This window comes from Ailuropoda melanoleuca, chromosome 1, assembly GCF_002007445.2.
Source record: "Ailuropoda melanoleuca isolate Jingjing chromosome 1, ASM200744v2, whole genome shotgun sequence".
NCBI lineage: Eukaryota > Metazoa > Chordata > Mammalia > Carnivora > Ursidae > Ailuropoda > Ailuropoda melanoleuca.
The window spans coordinates 167527236-167547464 of NC_048218.1; the positions used below are offsets into that span (position 1 = coordinate 167527236).

Consider the following 20229-nt stretch of genomic DNA (forward strand, 5'->3'; position numbering starts at 1 on the left):
ATTTGGAAGTCAGTATTCAGTATCTCATTTCTTTTTTGTGTCTGACATTTGCTTAAGTTTTCCTAATATTGAAAACTGTCAATCTGTTCTTTAGAAATTACTTTCCATTGAAAATAATAATCTTTTGTTGTTATGGCTAGTATGGAAGGAAAAACAGATGGGCTGTAGTTAAGATGGTAGAAACAGATTTTATTCAAGACTTAGGGGAAAAGAGATCTCAGTATAGAACAGGGCTCAATTTTGAATATAGCATGGGCAAGAGAGGATTTATAGCCAAGGCGTGGGGTGAGGGGGGTCAGTGGCTAGAAAACTACTAAGAGGGACCATCAGGGGCAAGGCAAGGGGGATTCTGGCTAAACCAACGAAATGGGATCTTGCTGGAGACAGGCCAGGGTGATCAGACATCACCTGGGGGATGGTGGAGGATGACAAACCCACAAAAGATACCAGAGGTGATCACATAGCAGGGTGGGGGGGGGGGGGTTCTGGTTAAACTGGATTTTACAAAGAACTATACAGATGGGCCTAGGAGGAGGCTTAGGAGCCTGACTAAAATTTGGGCAAGCAAAGAATCTTTGTCATTAAGACAGAAGTTAATATTTGTGGGAAGTTTGATCGTATTTATTTATTTAAAATACTATTTAGGTGAGTTGTAAAGTTTTCATTAATATGTTTAAAAGTAATAGCCACCCAGACAAACTTAATCCAACTTTTTTTTTTTTTTTTTTTTTTTTTGCCATTCCCTTAGGAAACAATTTTCTGGTTTAGTGATAAGAGATTCCTGTAGTATGAGGGCCTATACCATTGTAAAGTTGAAAATGGGGGTCTAGTTTATTTTTTATACTTGAGCATGCAGCTTTTATTCCTTATATTTTTGCTTCCAGAGAATTCACAATGGCAGAAATTGAGCACTTTGTAGATCCCAGTGAGAAGGACCACCCCAAGTTTCAGAATGTGGCAGACCTCCACCTTTATTTATATTCAGCAAAAGCCCAGGTCAGCGGACAGTCTGCTCGAAAAATGCGCCTAGGAGATGCTGTTGAGCAGGTAAGATTCTGTAGGTAACTTCATTTAGGTTATTCCGATTTAGGGTCTGCAGCACTTAGCAAATTCTGTGTACTGGATGACAAAATACTTATTTTAGTAGTCATTTTAGTTTTTATATAGTATTTGTTTTTATACAGTATTTATCCTACACTGTTATTATAGTGGGAGGAAATTATCTGAACATGCCAATTTGTAGCCAGGGGACTAACATGAAACAAATATTGAGCAGAGCACTTGGAAAAAAGATCTTGGTCTGAACTGTGGCTTATCAGTCCAACTTTCATCAATATGTATTACTTTCGGGGAGACATTTTGACTCACAGAGAGCAAGTCTTCTGGATTTTAATCTTTTCTGTGTTACCCGTAGCCGTTTGGATAAAAAGTCTTGCATAGACTAGAATTTCTCTAATCATTTGTCTAGAGAAGTGAGCGAGTGAAAACTTTCTCATAGTGGCTGCTGCCTGATAGTGGAATGAATTGCCCCAGGGAACAATGAAGTTCCTGCCCCTGAAAATATTCCAGTGGAGGTGGGTGATGACTTGCCAGCCATTTTGCAGAGAAGAGCCCTACAGTGGGTAAGAGATGGGGCTAGATGATTTCTAAGATCCTTCTGGTACTGGAATCATCAGATGATACATATAATAAGGGGTGCACAGACTTCAGTGGATAAGGGTGCATTAAAATCCCTTCAACATGTCTTATTATTTTTGTTAATTCGGAAGAAATATATCTGCCCCTCTGTAGGGTCATTATTATGAATGGCATTTTTAGTACTGTAGACTTAGAAGGTATGAGGTATTGGGTTGAAATTTTGCTGACCCAGTGAGTATGACAGAAAGATTTTGAATAACTCTGTTATTATCAGCTTGTTAACTTCACATTAACCCATTTAAAAATAGCCATAATCACATCTGGGTATTTGAGATTGTTCTGAAAGCTAGAGAAATTAGTTTACCTTGTGTTTCAAATATTTTCCAGTAGAATGTGAATAAATCGAGAATGGTAGATTGGTCTTTGAAAGAATGTGTGTTTTTTCCTTCCTCTCTGCTTGTTTGCATGTTTGCTTTCTTATTTACTTACTTACTTTTTATTCGTCGATTTTTAGGGTGTGATTAACAACTCGGTATTAGGCTACTTCATTGGCCGCATCTACCTCTACCTCACGAAGGTCGGAGTATCTCCAGATAAACTCCGCTTCCGCCAGCACATGGAGAACGAGATGGCGCACTACGCCTGTGACTGTTGGGATGCCGAATCTAAAACATCCTATGTAAGGAGAATGGAAGGGTCGTCAGCGTGTGATCTTCACACTTACAACTTAGGAGCGTAGATATCAGAATTGCTCTTCGTGTGCTTTATGTCAGTGGAACAAAGAGAAAAGAGGGCTTTTCCAAAGCAAAATGGAAAAAGCAGTTGCCCCCTGCCCTCTTATAAGAAAGGGGTTCCTCTTGTGTCCCAAGAGCCCTTTGTAGACTTAGATGGCTTTTACAGAGACAGAGAGTAAGAGAGACAGAAAGGGAAGGTCAGTGATGGGGCAGTGCTGGTGTGTACATTCCTGGGGTGGGGGGTGTTATGGGTAATATCCCTGGGTGCAGCTAAGGCGGGGTGGCCTCCCTCTTGACAAGGACCCTAGCAAACGTTGAAAACGGTGGTGGGCTGAGTAAAGAAAGACATAGTGCTCTTTGTTGAGAGAGCCGTTTGTTAGGTTTTGGTGATAGACTAGTGCTTATGATCTCTTGTTTAGGAACTACCTTTTCTCAAATTCTTACGTGTTTAATAATAATGCAGAGGAGGCCGCCAGGCTCCCGCTTCACTGTACCTTACCACCCCCACCTCCCAAACATGAACGTCCCGACTGGAGCTTAGGATTGACAGACATTTGGATGTAGGGTGTGCGACTCTAGATCTCAGGGCTGGGAGTTTGAGCTTCATAGTGGGTGTAGAGATTACTAAAAATATATAACATTTAAAAAAAAGTTAAAAAGAAAAAAAGACATTTGTACGTAGAAGATGCTTTCTGCCCTGGTGGCGGTGGGAACAAGGTGGCATCCAGAACAAGGGGCCTGAGAGCCTCCTGGCATTTCCCTTATTTGGTGCTAGAGAGGCTCCCGAGTGACTTTTGACAGTCATTCGTTCCCACGTGCCCTTGGTTTCACTCTTTACTTTTCAAAATGGCTTTCTTTTAATTCATTTTTAAGAATTAGAAATAAAAATGAGTTATTTTAAGTAATGAGTCCTTTTTGTAAAGTAAAAGACAAAAAGTAATTCCGAAGAATATTATGTAGAAAGTGAGACTTCCAGTTGTTATACATCTCCCCAAAGTGATTCACGTCTCTCCTACATCAGGGATCTGCAGATGTTTTCTATAGTAAATGTAGTAAAAATACTTTGGGCTTTGCAGAATTTTGTTGCTTCTTTGTTGTTGTTTCTTTTCTTTTTTCTTTTCTTTTCTTTTCTTTTCTTTTCTTTTCTTTTCTTTTCTTTTCTTTTCTTTCTTTTCTTTTCCTTCCCTTCCCCTTCCCCCTCCCCTTCCCCCTCCCCTTCCCTTTTCCCTTTCCCTTTCCCTTCCCTTTCCCTTCCCTTCCCTTTCCCTTCCCCTTCCCTTTCCCTTCCCTCCCCTCCCCTCCCCTCCCCTTTCCTTTCCTTTCCTTTCCTCTTTAAAAATGTAAAAACCTTTCTTAGCCCTAAGGGTTTTTTAGCTGCTGTTCTAAATGGCTTTACATGCCTTACAAACATACACGCATGTATACATGCATAATGGTATGCAAATATCTGTAGCGCCTGTTATTGATGTTGTTTTAAATATATTCTTTTTCTTTTGTGGATTTAGGAAAGAATTTCTATAATCTGTTGGGTTTTTCTTGTTACTTTATTTTCCTCACAGATTTGCTTGACATACATACACCAAGATGATAGTAGTAGTTATTTTTGGATTATAGATGAATATTAATTTCTTTACATGTTTTAAATTTTCTAGAATTTCCTCATATTTGCAAATCAAACCAATAAAGTATTTTCTGTGTTGTGTGAGAAAAGATTATTTCTTTTCTCTTTGTTCCATACCAGTTCCCTTTCTGAGTTTGCTCTGACTCTAATTTTGTTAAAGCAGACACAGATTCTTGCTATCTCACTTGAGATTCTGAATGTGGCCTGGATTACATTTTATTTCCTTCATTTGTTTGTTCATTCGGCATGTGTAATTGGTAAGGGCTGTGCTTACCATTCTAAATGCTTCATATGTAGTATCTTATGTAATCCTCATCACAGGTCCTATTTCTGAGACAACTGAAGTGCTGAGAAGTTAAAGCAATTTGCTTTAGTCTCACAGTGAGTGGTAGAGCTGGGGTCTGAACCAGCTCCAGGCCCGTGCTCTTAACCATTGTGCTACACTGCTTTAATAGACCCTACGACATTCCTGCCCATGCTTTTCTGAGTGTCACTGTGAGCTGTGGCTAAATCGTCGAGTTTTGAGAGTCAGAAAATGTGGGCTTCAGTCCTGGAGGTGCGATGACCATCATGGTGACTTGTAGTTAATAATGCTGTGCTGTGCTAAGAAAGTAGGTCCTTTAAATTCTGGAACCACGGATGGTGCCAGCTGTTAACTGGACTTACTGCTCATTTATGGTGCTCACTTTGCATTATCTACAAATACCGAATGGTTACATTGCATACCTGAAACTAACATAATGTTTCATGTCAGTTGTACCTACATTTTTTTTTTTAATTAAAGAAGAAAATTGGAAAGAGAAAAGTGTGGGCCCAGCATTGAGATTAGGCTACAACATTTTATGTAAGGTCATTGGAAAATTAAAACCAGAAGCTCGAAAGTAACAGGAACTTTCAAGGAGAGGGAAGAACTCCTTTAAAGATTTTTTATTGTTTTAAGTCCTCACAGTAGTGATTTTGTTAAACTAGTTGCTTTATAAAATGTCATAATTGTTAACAGTTTACCAAACTGTAGACAACTGGTGCCGTTTTCTGAGCATGTTTTATAAAGCAAAGGAAATGCCAAAACCCTATTAAAGTTGTTCCATTGCAGCCCAAGAGAACAAAGGAGAATTGTTTCTCACTCACTTTAATCAGGGAAATAAAACAGGTAAAGAGTTTCCCTCCCCCATCTGAAGCATTCCATCAGTAGAGCAGTCTGATAAATAGAAATTAGACAACCCATGCATTCAAGAAAAGACTTGAACACTTCCTTTTTGAGTGCTTCATATATTTTTTTTTTAATGAAAAAAAAGTTATTGAGGCAGCTAATGCTGCACAGTCCTCTTCTCCTTCCTCAAAGGTAACCACTATCCCAGAGTTGTTGCTTGCCGTTCTCGGACATGTTTTTGTAATTTTACCTTTTAGTATATACATATGTTGACATCTTTGGTAAATCTCAGATGATCAAGTTACATGATTTTAGGTTTCATTCTCTTAATTTCTGTTTTGTTGTTATGTGTTGGGGTTTCTGAGCTTGTGAGGTTTACATTTGCCCTCTTTAGTCTAAGCACTCCGTGTGGTAACACATGCTTGGAAAGCTTAGTAGTTGTGACAGTTGGAATTTTTCATACTCTTTGGATTAAAGGCAAAATATGAATATTCATGTGGACTAACTAGATATCTACTAAAATAAACCTTTAACATATATATGGTGGTGTTGCTATTAAGTTTAATTCTGTGACTTCAATGTTACCTGCTCTTTATTGAGCTTTCTTTTGTTGTGTAAGAAACTGAATTGAACACAAATGCCCACGTTCATGGCCAGCTGAGTTGTGTGTTAGCACAGCCGTGTGATGCCAGGTTGTGAGAGCAATAGACACTTCATCCAGAGAGACTAGTGGTTTCTGCCAGATTCATTTTGAATCATTGTCTCAAATTTGAAGCACATCTACTGGTTTTGTCTAGGTTCACATTTTATTTCCATAATTAAATCCTAGAATATATTAGTTTACCCCACATTCACAATATGGCAAAATAAATCTGCCCAGAAAATAAGACAACTTTGTGTACATGGGTGAATTATATTTTATAGGGTTGTTAGCTGCCTGATGTATAGAACTATTCCCATTTCAAACATTTGTAAAAGTTGAGTGGAGATGCTAAAGTAAATTATGTTTGGGTATGTGAAAGTTACTTATTATCTGCGTGCATCTGTGAATGAACCCAGTGCAGTAAATGTTTTTATCTATTATGTCTTCTTAGGGCTGGATTGAGATTGTTGGATGTGCTGATCGTTCCTGTTATGACCTTTCTTGTCATGCTCGAGCCACCAAAGTCCCACTTGTAGCTGAGAAACGTCTGAAAGAGCCCATATCCTTTCTGGTCACTGCAGCAACTCAGGTCTAAAGTGTAAACATCTTGAAAATGGATAAATTCGGGCCTACACATTCTGTGGATAAACTGAGATGTTTTGGATATTGTGGTACCACTTATTTAAACCTATTATTCTACCCATCTCATTGCTCCTTTCCTAGTCTCTTTGTAATTTGACATACCCACCCAATGTTTGGTCTTTAAAAGAAACATATTCATTCAGAAGAGTGCTCTGAATGTCTTTCCGAGCGTTGGCCAGTTATTCTTAGCTATTTCCACTGTGCATTTCTCCACACCTGCACCTACCTATGTGCTCTGTAAATAAAGGGTACCTGGTGAATACTTCTGTTAAAAGATGAGTGCCATTTTATGGTAAATAAAATAATAATTTAGCTCACTTGATCTTTAAATCAAAGAAATTTCCGTTCTTAGGAAGTTGTGAGCTCATCTTAGGGGTAGGCCAGTGACAGAAAGTAGATCCTGTTGTCTTTGGGACATTTCAGAAGTCAGTAAATGGTAAGCAGAGGTAATTACGCTGCCTATCAGGTTATGGTGCTGAATAGATACTGTCCCTTTTATCTCACTGTAACTTTGTAGAAGTCTCTGTTGACAGTGTTTACTTATTTTCAGTGAGGTTTGTCTGAATAATTTTGTGGGTAGTTATTTCATCTTACACTTGAAGTCGGTGTAAACAGGATCTAGGGTGCCAGTAGAGAACTAGTTGTTGTTTTAATTTGATGATGGATTGTCCTCAAGATCGTTTTCCAAAATACTATGGCAGTTCTCTGTGTTTTTTGGTTCCTTGACTACTTCATACAAAACAGTCAATGTTGTTCAGTTTGAACCCAATAAGGGAGCAATTGGGAAGGCGTATAAGAAGGATGCAAAGCTGGTGCTGGAGTACCTGGCCGTTTGTGATGAGTGTTACATTACAGAAATGGAGAAACTACTGAATGAAAAAGGGTAAGATGTAACGTGTACTTTTATGTGGGCTCCACTTAGATAATATCCTCTCTGCAGGTTCTGAAAGGGTGAGATCAGTTTCTGTAGAAATTTTTTGCAAGTAAGTATTATCTTTATATTTAAAGAACTGTGTTTGCTGAGATTTTGACATTATAGCCTGGAAATAGATTTGAAATGATCTTCCCTCTCTCCCCCCCACCCCAGTAACTTTCTTAGAGGAGGAGGTTTGTCTAAGGAAGTGACTGAGGAATAATTAGAAATGACATTCTCTTAGTTACTCTTTTTTTGAACTTTGGAGCGGTCTTTGTATTTGTTTTAAGCATAAAGATAAAAACAATAGAGACAGATCTGTAAAGGAATACGACAAAATCCAGTACTAAACAATGTAAAATTAACTGTATCTGACAAACAAAAAATTTCTAAACAGGGGCGCCTGGGTAGCTCAGTCAGTTAAGTGTCTGACTCTTAATCTCAGCTCAGGTCATGATCTCAGGGTTGTGAGTTCAGGCCCCACATTGTGTTCCACTCTGGGTGTGGAATCTACTTAAAAAAAAGTTATGAACATATGAAAAAGCATGAAAACTTGACCTGTATTGAGGAGGTCAGTCAAAAGAAACACCTAGAAGTGACAAACATGGAATAAACACATGAGGATGTTTTAGCTGTAATAAACATACTTCATATGGTTAAGGCTGTAAAGGAAAACATGAACGTATAAGGTGAGAAATGGAAATATATATTAAAGAACCAACGGACGTCTAGAGGCAGTATTGCAAATGAAAATTCACCAACTGGGGTTAACAGTAGATTAAACATTGTAGAAGGAAGATCATTGAATTTAAAGAGAGCAATAGAAACTATTCAAAGGGAAGCATAGAAAAAAGAGACTGGGGAAAAGTGTCCTTTAGATCAATATGAGGCAATCTAACATATGTGTAATTGGGAGTCACAGAGAAGGTGTACAGGGAAAATATCTGAAATACATAGGATAGGTTAGAATTTTCCAAATTTGATGCAAACTGTAAACCCAGATCAAGAAATTCAACCTCGGACAGAATGAACACAAAGAAAACCACATGAAGGTACTAGAATCAAATTGCTGAACACCAATGAAGAGGAAAGTCTTTAAAGTAGCCAGGAGAACAAAGACTCATTACATTAAAAGGAGCAAAGATAGGGGCACCTGGGAGGCTCAGTCGGTTAAGCGTCTGCCTTCGGCTCAGGTCATGATCCCAGGGTCCTGGGATCGAGCCCCACAGGCTCCCTGCTCATCGGGGAGTCTGCTTCTCCCTCTGTCTCTCCCCCCAACTTGTGCTCTGTCTCTCACTCACTCACACTCTCTCGTTCAAATAGTTAAATAAAATCTTTAAAAAAAAAAAAAAAAAGAGAGCAAAGTTAAGAATGATTAGAGTTCTCTTCAAAGGCTGTGCAAGCCACAGTACAGTAGAATGAAATCTTTTAAGGTGCTTAACAGCCTGAAGTCCTGTGCCTAGCAAAATACTTTCATACAAACAAAAGCTTAGAGAATACATTGCCAGCAGACCTATACTAGGTGAAATGTTAGAATAAGTTCTTCAGGTGGAAGTGTGGAAATGTAACTACCCAAAGAAATTGAGAGCTCTAGAAATGATAAGTATGTAGGTGAATATATTAACATTTTCTGTAATTTCTTTGAAATAACATCTCTTAATTTCTTTAAAAGATAACTGTTTAAAGCAAAAACGGGTGCCTGGGTGGCTCAGTCGATTAAACATCTGCCTTTGGCTCGGGTCATCATCTCAGGGTCCTGGGATTGAGATCCGGGTCCAGCTCCCTGCTCAGTGGGGAGCCTGCTTCTCCTTCTCCTTTGTCTCTACCCCCACTTGTGCTCTCTTTCTCTCAAGGGAATAAAATCTTTAAAAAATCTTAAAAAAAATAAAGCAAAAACAGTAACAACGTATTGTGAAATTTATAACATAGAAGTAAAATGCCATCAGCAGCTCAAAGGATGAGAACAAAGAATTGGGAATATACTGTTGTGAGGTGCATACATTTTTTGTGAAGTGGCATAATACTCTTTGAGGGGAGACTATAAGTTTGAAAAAGTACATACAGTAAACTCTAGAGCAATTACCTGGAAAAAAACACACAAAAACTAAAGGGATGTAAATAATAAACCAGTGAGGGAGATAAAGTAGAATAATAAAAAATACTCCAGAAGAAGGCAGGAGAAGGGGAAAAATGAACAAAGAAAAGATGGGACAAATAGAAAGTAACTCTTGAGATGTTAGATTTAAAGTCAGCAGTATCAATTATATTAAATTAATTAAACACTTGAATTAATAGCCATTGATTGTCAGACTAGTTAAAAGAATCAAGACTCAGTTAAATGCTATTTATAGGAACCTTGCTGTAATTGTAATACACCAATAGGTTTAAACATAAAAGAATCAAAAAATATTTCCTATACAAATATTAATCATTAAGCTAGGACTGGCTGTATCCAGACAGTCAACTTCAAAACAAGGGAAATTGCCAGGGACGGAGTTACATTTCATCATGTTAAAGGGATCAGTTCATCAAGAAGGCATATGACTTCTAACTGTATACAACTAAAAACAGCCTCAAAATATATAAAGCAAACGTGACAGAACTGGAAGGAAAATAGACAAATCCACAATTACATCAGATTTCTACACCCTTCTCTCAGTAATTGGTAGAATAAGCAGACAAAACAAAAACGAAACAGGAGTTTGAAGTTACAAACATTATTAATCAACTTAATTGCCATTTATAGAATACCTAATAACGAGGAGTACAGTTTTTTAAGTAAACTTGTAAAATCTTTTATATTGTTTTTTTGTACAGTCCTCCGACTGAATTTTGTGTTTTTTTCTGAGTGTTGTTTAAAAAAGCAAAGAAGGGGGGCGCCTGGGTGGCACAGTGGTTAAGCGTCTGCCTTCAGCTCAGGGCGTGATCCCAGCGTTCTGGGTTTGCCTTCGGTTCTGGTCATGATCCCAGGGTTCTGGGACCTGAGCCCCAGGGCAAGCTTCCTGCTCATCAGGGGGTTTGGTCTCAGTCTTCTCTTCCACTTCCCCTGCTCATGCTCTTTCTCCCCTCTCGCTCTCAAATAAACTCTTAAAAAAAATAATAATAAAGCAAAGAATACAAGAGACTGCATATGGCCTGCAAACTGTGAAAGAGTTAATATTTAGCCCTAGACAATAGGCAAAGTGAAAGAAAACTGACACAAAAGATTATATGTAAAACTAGGGAAGATGAATCGAGTTTATAGTGATAGAAAGCACATCACTGATTGACTGGGAGTGGAGGGGATTGAAATGGAGCCTTGGGGGATGGGGGCTGCGTGAGGACATTGTCAAGAAACTTTGTAAGATGAATGCTTATAACAAGTTGAAGATATGATCGTCCATTTCAGTAGGAAGATTTTAAAACATTCTGGTCTCACAGAACGAGCATCTATTTATGCTAAAACAACATCAAATGCCATTAAAATGGACGAGTTAGAGCACTGGTTAGATACCATTATCTGTCATAAACATGACATTTTCCTTCATTAATTATTCTCAAATAATGGCTCTTTGCTAATTTCAGATTTTTTATAACTTTTACCTACTCTACACTTAGACTGTACTCACAGAATATATATGATGATGTTTATGTAATGGAATTTTAATGTACTTACAAACTTCAGATAGAATAGTAAAAATGGAGGAAATTAGTGAAAACCACTTATGCATGAGATTATTAGTGCTAGAAACTAGCAAAATGCAGTGCAAATGTGCCAACTGCACAGCGTAAAGACAATCACATGAGGGCTCTCTTTTCCTGGCCCTGAGCTGCTTGTGAGCCAAGACAAATCCAAACCGATCATAATGTGAGGAAATACCTCATAAACTGAAACATAGGTATTACATGAAGCGCTTCAAAAAGGTGAATTCTTATAACCAGAAGTGGAATGGGCGTATCTCAGGATACAAACATGAGGCAGTCACTGATTTTTATTTATTTATTTATTTGATTATTTGATTCTGTTTTTTTTATAAGATTTTATTTATTTGACAGAGACAGTGAGAGAGGGAACACAAGCAGGGGGAGCTCGAGAGGGACAAGCAGGCTCCCTGCTGAGCAGGGAGCCCAATGCGGAACTCGATCCCAGGACCCTGGGATCATGACCTGAGCTGAAGGCAGACGCTTAACGCTTAACGACTGAGCCACTGAAGCGCCCCTAAGGGATAATGTTCTATATTGACATATCGAACAGAATCATTAAATTTCTTTAAGCTGATCTTCAATATAAGAGTCAAAGTTTATTTTAGAATTAGTGTGGGGGTTTTAAAATTACCTCCTATAAGATGACAAGCTGGTCATTTTTACATTTCTTGGGACAATAATGAGAACAGTGGTCTTTTTGCCAGCAGGCCTGTTTCTGACAACTTTATTGTAATTATTCTAAAAATAAATTTTAAAAAAATGGTTTTGGCTTTATTTTGATCTCAAAACCAAAGGAATTAATCACTGAGTCACTTGTGGAGTTTTATAAGACTAGTCATGTTTTTGGGTGCTTCCCAGAATACTGTTTGGTGCCATTGTTAAAATAATACTTAATTTGGTGTTCCTTATGAAATAATTTAAGTTTGACTTCAGCTATTTTATCTGGAGAGTTGCCCAACCTGTATTACACTTAAAATGAAAAGAGTTTAGCAGTTGGTTAAACTCCTTTATATTAAGGCATAAGGGTGCATGTTTTCACTAATACATGATGTGTTTTCTTTGTAGGGAATTCACTATTGAAACTGAGGGGAAAACATTTCAGTTAACAAAAGACATGGTCAGCGTGAATAGATTCCAGAAAACACTACATGGTAAGTTTGTAAAAATAATTAAGAAACAAAAAATCATTACGCCTTAAAATTGTTTTTAGGTTTTATGACATACCCATTTTACAGAAAATTTGGAGAAGAAAAATAAATCTTTAATGCCACAACCCTAAATTTGATGAATATGCTTAATGCATTATCTTTTGCCTTTTTAAAAAACTTAATTGTATTAATACTGAAAAATTGTTTATAATGCCACCTTTGTATTTCCTATGACCTGAGGTACATATGAAGAATACCTCTTTGATTAAAGCCATCTTTTTGTTTTCTCCCATTTTAAGGAAATGTCCTTTTGTTTTTTTAAAGGAGAGAACTCACCCCCTCTCGCTTTCGTGGCAAATTAACCCTTTAAAAAGTCATTTAGATTAGTGATCTTTCGTGCTTTTTTAAAAGATAAGGAGGTGATTATTTTTTGTAGAATAAATTATGTGAATTGGGATATGAGTGTTTTGGAGAATATACAAAGGATGCTTATGGTTAACTGTGGCTGAGTGGAAGCTTCTGGAAACAGAGTAGTAGGTGGGTATTTGAGAAGCTACTGCTGTTGGAGAGAGCATGCCTACTTTTCCATTTGTTTTTGGCCTGCCCTATAGCCCTTTCAGTGAGCTGTAAAAACCATCTGACCAGTGACCAGAGTAAGCAGGGGATCCTTCTTGCTCTGGGGCTTTTTAGCCACCATCCTGGCAGCTGGTTCAGAACTGTACTTCACCATTGCTTGGGTGACCCAGAAGGATGGGCAGGAGATGCCTTGGTCATATTTTTAAAAAGTACTCTTTATCACAGACAAAAAAACAGCCTCTCTTTTCCTCCACATATGTGAATTTTTGGTTCTACTCATCTCATTTCCCTTGAAACTATCCAAGGTTAAGGTCAGTTACCTTAGACCCAGTGCTTAGCAATCCTTCCTTTCCGAATAATAAGTAATAATGAATCCATTTCCTGTGTGTATCACAGGTGTAGCCTCCCCCATGTGAGGCCTCTGGTAAGTGTCTTTGATTGAGTGCAGATCCCCGAGCAAACTCTTCTCTCAGGGCCTCTTGACCCCAGAACCTTGGGAGTACGATGGCAGTAACTCGACTTTCTTAGAGTTCTCATCAGGATAGCTAGATAAAAGTAAAACACAAAGCACGTGATACTTGTGTGTAGGAGTTGTTTTTGTTAATTTTGCCAGCTATGGTGGTAGGTTTTTGGTTCTAGCAAAGTCTTATAAAAGCTCAAGAGTTTTAATGCTTTCTGTAGGGCAAGGCAAATGATGGAGTAGCCGCTGTTGCTCATAGCTTCCCAGCTGTGGTATACTGCGTACATAGTATGCTATAGAAGCAAAGAAAAATTTGGTGAAAAATTTTTTCACTCCAGCTTTCTCTTTAAAGGGATCATGTTTCCTATCAGCAAATAGTTTTAAGGGATGTTCTGACTTCCTTGTCCTGATGATAGGATCAATCAAGTCCACCTAGAATAGAGATCTTTTTAGTGCTAGTACGAATTGTTGAGAGAGGACCTGCAATGCATTATGTAGGGTTTGAGAGAATGTTATTGTATTTCTATCTCTTTTGCAGTGGAAGAAGTTGTTCCGAATGTAATTGAACCCTCCTTTGGCCTGGGCAGGATCATGTATACGGTATTTGAACATACATTCCATGTACGTGAGGGAGATGAGCAGAGAACGGTAAGTTGTCTTGGATAGTATGCTATTCTCTCGTAGTGTCAGGGAATGAAATTTGCTGAAGTACATTATTAATAAGACTCTGGAATGGTTGGTTAGTTATCAAATGTACTAGCAGCATTAACACTCATCTTTGCATAGGTGTTTACAAAGCAAAGCACTTTCTTACGTTAGCTCACTTGAGCTTTGGGAAACGTAGGTTATTCTAGATGGGGTCCTTTCAGTTGCCTGGTGCTTTTATTCTGAGACAGAATATATTACTGTGGGGGAACTATCTGTATTGCATTAATGGAAGATACTGGCACTTTCTGGATATACGCACGTTTTCAGAAAATTGGGAAGAAGGGGATGGCTCAGAGAATTTGGACAAACCAAATAACTGTATCTATGCACTGAGGAAGGATTAAAGGGAACTTCCTTAAACTGCATAAAATTCGGGGACTTTTGGGGTAAAGGTTCTGGTCCAGAGATACTGATTCACAGATCTGAGACCGAGGGATCTGTATTTTCTTTCCTTCTTTCATTCCTTCCTTCCTTCCTTCCTCTTTCTTTCTTTCCTTCCTTCCTTTTTCTCTTTCTCTTTTTCTCTTTCTTTTTCTCTTTTTTTCTTTTTCTTTCTTTCCTTTTTTCCTTCCTTCCTTCGTTTCCTTCCTTCCTTTTTTCTTTCTTTCTTTTCTCTTTCTTTCTTTTTCTCTTTCTTTCTTTCTAGATTTTATTTATTTATTGGACAGAGAGAGACATAGCGAGAGAGGGAACATCGGCAGGGGGAGTGGGAGAGGGAGAAGCAGGCTTCCCACCGAGCAGGGAGCCTGATGTGGGGCTTGATCACAGGACCCTGGGATCATGACCTGAGCCGAAGGCAGACGCTTAACGACTGAGCCACCCAGGCGGCCCAGGGATTTATATTTTCTTGTAAGCCCAAGTGATTCCAGTGTGAGAGATCAACAGGTAGTAAATTGGGCAGTGGTATTTGGGGTATATATAGCCTTTCCTAGCATTCAAGCACTGCTAAAGGGAAATGGTTCTAAGAAGTGTTCGTTAACTCCCACACACTGTCTTTTGGCCGTGGTGCTTCTGAATCACTGTTCCATGCCTACCATTTATCTCTTCACTCTGCCTTACCCCACCTTTCTCACCTCTCCACTGCCTGCAGAAATGACACTCTTGTCACTTAATAGGCACAGACTTCCGGGAAAATCAGTCAGAAGACTGGCTAGAGTGGAGAGGTTGTAAATGCCAAGTTAAGGGAATGAAACATTCTTAGCTGCATGACCATTCTGCAGCAGAGTGTACATAATGTGAGACATCAACTCTATGGGAGTTGATCACTCTATAGTGATTTCTAGGACATTTACCCTTGAAGAAGAGATGGATGAGTTCGTAGTGCCAGTATTTTAAAAAGTCTGATACACTCTTGGTAATAATGTAGCTAATTAACATAACTGTTTTATTCTCTACCCTAATTGCACCTTCATTTCCTGACATTTAAGGAATAGGTTTTCATTCATTCAGCAGATAGTAGGAACCTTAGTCTAGACACCAGACGTGTAAAATGGGCATGCTTATTCTTGAGGAATGGTGGCACACTGAAAGTGTTCTTTTTAGATACCAAATTTGCTTCGAGCCTTTTCTGTTTATTTTTCTAATAAAGGTTTTTTTAAAAATCTTTTAGCGCTGTCTTTGAATCTAACAATATTGATACAACTAGATCTTCAATAAAAATTTTATAAGGGCTAAGCAAGAGCAAATTAGTGACTGTTTTACGAATTGCATAGAGATTACCCTCATGAAGAGAAATTTGATTAGGCTCTGAGAAGCCAGAAATGTTGCTAAATTTTTATCACATAGTCCCTTAATCCATTTTCCTATAAATTTGGTATAAAAATATTGCCAGTGAGATTTAAAAAATTATTTTTCTATAAAGACAGGTCCTCGCTTCTCCCTCACCAGGTAGAGGAGAGGAGTGGATTCTGAATGTTCTATGATTCAGGCAGCCATGGAGTGTAGGGCTAACAGCGGGGATAGTCACCACTGCTTGGCATTTACGGCTAATGAGGCTTTTGAGGGACTCAGCTGGAACCCGTGTCAGTGATTTTTGTGGGACCTATTCCTTCTGAGTTCCATATTCCTACCTTCCTGTGGACCTTTTGTACAAATATTATTTAAAAACTGGCTTCAGATCTTATTTCCAACTCAAACCCGTACACTAGTTCGCCTTCCAGAGTATCTTTTCTTCCTTTATTTTTCAGTTACTCTAAAACCTACTTTAGGAGCCATTTAGGAGAGTTGTAATTTTCAGTATAGGAATCCAAAGCACCTCTTCTTGTTTTTCCCTATTTCTTTTGGATGTACATTTGCAAACTAATTAAATTTTTCTGTTTTACCTGGTCACTAAGACTCACAGCTATGCTGAATTTCTTAAAGGACAGAATGGGATTTTGGTTTTTGGCACTGCCACTTACTGTTTGATGATTTGGAGAGAGGTTGTTTAGGGATCTCCACGGAAAGAAGTAAGGCTTTTATGTGGTACCAAGAAATGACCATCTTCCATGGTAGCTTTCTGAATGCTTTCACATCATTCAGCTTCTTACAGACGTGTGAAGTAGGCAGAGCATGTGGGAGAGGCCCGCTTTTCGATGCAGAGACTAAGATCCAGAGTTCACTAAGGCAGTTCGAATTTAGAGCTGAAAACCAGATCCTTCCGGGTCTGATTATCTTGCTTTTCTCTTTTGTCACACTGCTTTTCAAATCATGTTTTCTGGTATTTTGATAATGAAGTTTGGACATTACTCTTTAGATATTTGTAAACTAATGTCTTTGGATTTTTTTCTTCTTTAAAACATGTAGTTCTTCAGTTTCCCTGCTGTCGTAGCTCCATTCAAATGTTCGGTCCTGCCACTGAGCCAAAACCAGGAGTTCATGCCGTTCGTCAAGGAATTATGTAAGCAAATCCAGTTGGGTCATCTCCAAGGGAACACTGCCAAGTAGACTGAATTTTAGGAAATGTATCTTTTTTTCAATAAAAATACATACAGAATAAGGAGTAAATCCAACTGATTTTAGCCTCTGCCCTTACTTCTAAAAGAGAGAGTGTGCTTGTTCAGAATGTTTTCTCTTAGCATTTGAATTAGTCAGGGTAGGACCCAAGGGTCGGATTTAAAATATCCTTGCTTCTCCTCTTGACCTTGGCGCTGCTCCCTTCATCAGGGGAATCCTAGTGGAGTGTTAAAACCCTAGTGGATTTGCATCCACTGGACCCATAGCACTGAACGGGCTCCTAGTGGTCATGTGGTGGGGCCCACTGATTTCGGAGTTGGGAAGTGGGAAGAGTTCATATTGAGTTGCTTGGGGTCGTGCAGGTGGAGGTGGGGGAGTCTGGATGGGGCCTCCTGGCCTTGGCTCTTAGTGTGATACTCGTTCCCCTGCGGCCATGTGAGATGTACATAGAAGCTACAGTGAGGCACTTAGTAAACTTTGGGGGTTTTTCCTTCTTTTGCAACTGTTACTTATTGCTCTCTCGTCTGAGTCCCTTTTGTAAGTTTCCTGAGTTTGTATGACAACATGTAGATGACATTGGGACTTTGTCCATTTTTTGTTTTTAATTTACATAATTTATGTTGGATAGCGGAGGCCCTGACCAGGAACGGCGTCTCTCACAAAGTAGACGACTCCTCTGGGTCTATTGGAAGGCGCTATGCCAGGACTGATGAGATTGGCGTGGCTTTCGGCATCACCATTGACTTCGATACAGTGAACAAGACCCCTCACACGGCAACTCTGCGGGACCGAGACTCCATGCGGCAGATCAGAGCAGAGGTGGCTGCCCCTCTCTTTGGCATTTTTAGTCTTAGAAATGTATACTGGTTCTTTCTGATTGGACCTGGATTTTGTTATGTTTATGCTCCCCTCCCCCTTTTTTTTCTTTGAATTTTAATCATAGGCTTATATCAGACAGAGCACAGATTCCCAAATCCCCTTGGTTTAATTATGAAAATACCTGTTAACAGTTATCTAATGTTTTATAACCATTTGGCTCGCTCTGGGCTCATTCTCTAGCAGTTTGCTTTTATGTAGTTGTTTGTTTATTTGGGCAAGAGAAGTATGATCCTGAGTGGTTGATGCCATAGCTTTATTGGCAGGCTTTGGGGGACTTGGACATTTTTATCTTTATATTTCTATACAAATGTGTGCATATGTAGGGATACATATGTATGTATAAACTTTTCCTGTTAATCCATTCAACATAGCCAGTAATGTTTCAGTAATTTTACTTAATGGGAAGGGATAATGGAGATGGGAGAAGTATGGAAGGGGAAGGAAAGAACACCCACTTTACTTGACAACTGCCTGACTAATTGGTTTTGAGCAGAGGTTTTATTTAGCATGCCTGTTATGTGCTCAGCTTGCTACAGAGAGTTAATAATAGGAAAACAGAAGTAAAAGACTGCTTTTTTTCCCAGAGGAGTTTATGGTCGAATTTGGAAGTCAAGAATTTCTGGTTTGTCTTTTTACAAAGCCAGCTCTGGCTACTCTGGACCTACAGTCCCATCTGATAGTGGTTCTCAGAGTGTGGTCCCTGGACCAGCAGCATTCACATCACCTGGGATTTTGTTAAATAAGCAAGCTCTTCACCCCAGACCTACTGAATCAGAAACAGGTGGGGTGGGAGGTTGGAGACAGATAGAGAGTGGGCATGACATGACCCCTGGATGATTCTGATGCATGCTCGAGTTTAAGAACCACTGCTGGGTGGTAGCCAGTGTTTGGTAATGGCTGAGTAAGAGCGGGCCCCTTGGTTGGGGCTCTCTGGTTTGCCAGTCTCCCCTCACTCATGTTACTTGACTAGCTCCTCTTCTTAGAGTTAAAGTTAACGCTCACGACATAGCTTCCAGTGACAGCGATTTAAAATAATTAGGAAAGGCTTTGTGGGAGAATTGAGTGATCCAGGGGAGCTGGTAGACATTCTGGGCTGGAAGAAAAGCGTGAACCCAGGCCTGGGAGAGAGGTGAGTATAAGTAAGTAAGGAGGCTTCTATAGGAGTGACGGGAACCATTCTGTAGGGACCAGTTTGCAGAGGGATCTTGTCATTATTTAGACACTGATTTGCCTCTCTATAAGGTCTCCTGAGTTCAGGGTGAATCTTCTTTTCAACAGTCTAATCAAGTTTGTTGATTCTTGGAATTCTCTTTCCTTTACCCCAGGTCTCTGAACTGCCCAGTGTGGTCTGCGATCTGGCCAATGGCAGCATCACGTGGGCCGATGTGGAGGCCAGGTATCCTGTCTTTGAAGGGCAAGAGACTGGTAAAAAAGAGACAATCGAGGAATGACGACAATTTTGGCAACTTTCGACCACTTGCCCTAATAAAAAAAAATAGCTCTTATCATGTCCACTTTACAAACAGCATTGCGATTACTCCTGGGGACTGCATTTTATCCTCAGTGGCTGCCTGATCTGACCCCCACAATTAAAGTTGAAGGAATTGTGAACAGACTTGTAATCCGTTTGCTCATGTTTCTGCATTTTCAGCAAAGCTGTTTTTTCCCACCTTTGGGTAGACCTGCTCATGACTTAACGTTAAACACAGTTAATACATTTTTTTTCAATTAACAGCTGTATTGGGGTAAAATTCGCATTCTGTAAAACTCACCAGTTTTAAGTGTCCAATTCAGTGATGTTTAGTGTATTTCCAGAATTGTGCAGCCATCACTGCAATCCAGTTCTAGAACATTCCCATCACTCTGAAAGAATTACATGTGCATTTAGCATCACTGTCTATTCCAATCCCAGCCCCAGGCAGCCACTTACCTACCTTCTGTCTGTCTAGATTTGCTTCTTCTATTCTTTGTCTTTTTCTGAGGAAGTGATGCATTGTGTTAAAGAGACAGCGTTTCCTCAGCAGCTGGAACCACTTCTAGGGAAAGCTGAGGGGGGGGATGGGCGGCAGGAGCAGCAGGGGAAGAGGACGCATGCTGCTGTGTTGGCTTAGGGCTGCCAGCAGTGACGACTTTGTTCTCAGGTCAAAAAGACTTTGCTCTTCTGAGTCTCCAGGAGGGGGTGCATTGGCAGAAGCTGCTATTTTAAGGCATGCTTGTACATGGCTTCGCAAGTAGCCCTGGCGATCATTGAGCTCCTGATGCTGGAGGAACCCCACCTGTCTCATCTCACTTAGCAATTCTCAACCATCATGGTGCCGTGATTCTAGCCTAGCAGTTTTGGGCTCAGCTTTTGAGGGACTTGACTTCTATTATGTTTTTGTAGAGAACACTCAGAAGGCATATATTTATTTGTTAGGAAAATATTCAAGGATGTGCAAATTTAAACAACTCTCTCTCCAGAGTTAGGACCTTGTCTAGTGTCCCAGCCTCCTCTCAGAC

General features: G+C 39.4%; 1 protein-coding gene across 1 annotated transcript in view; it reads left to right on the plus strand.

The window, feature by feature from the left end:
• The window catches only part of GARS1 (glycyl-tRNA synthetase 1), a 44620-nt gene extending 25275 nt beyond the window's left edge, over positions 1 to 19345 (plus strand). Inside the window, exons 9-17 of the mRNA XM_002919256.4 lie at positions 885 to 1047; positions 2153 to 2317; positions 6238 to 6345; positions 7166 to 7311; positions 12091 to 12176; positions 13748 to 13857; positions 16702 to 16795; positions 17480 to 17670; positions 19056 to 19345. Coding sequence (XP_002919302.1) covers positions 885 to 1047; positions 2153 to 2317; positions 6238 to 6345; positions 7166 to 7311; positions 12091 to 12176; positions 13748 to 13857; positions 16702 to 16795; positions 17480 to 17670; positions 19056 to 19181 — 1189 coding nt within the window. The 3' untranslated portion in view covers positions 19182 to 19345. The remainder of the gene's footprint in view (positions 1 to 884; positions 1048 to 2152; positions 2318 to 6237; positions 6346 to 7165; positions 7312 to 12090; positions 12177 to 13747; positions 13858 to 16701; positions 16796 to 17479; positions 17671 to 19055) is intronic.
• The last annotated feature ends 884 nt before the right edge of the window (positions 19346 to 20229 follow it).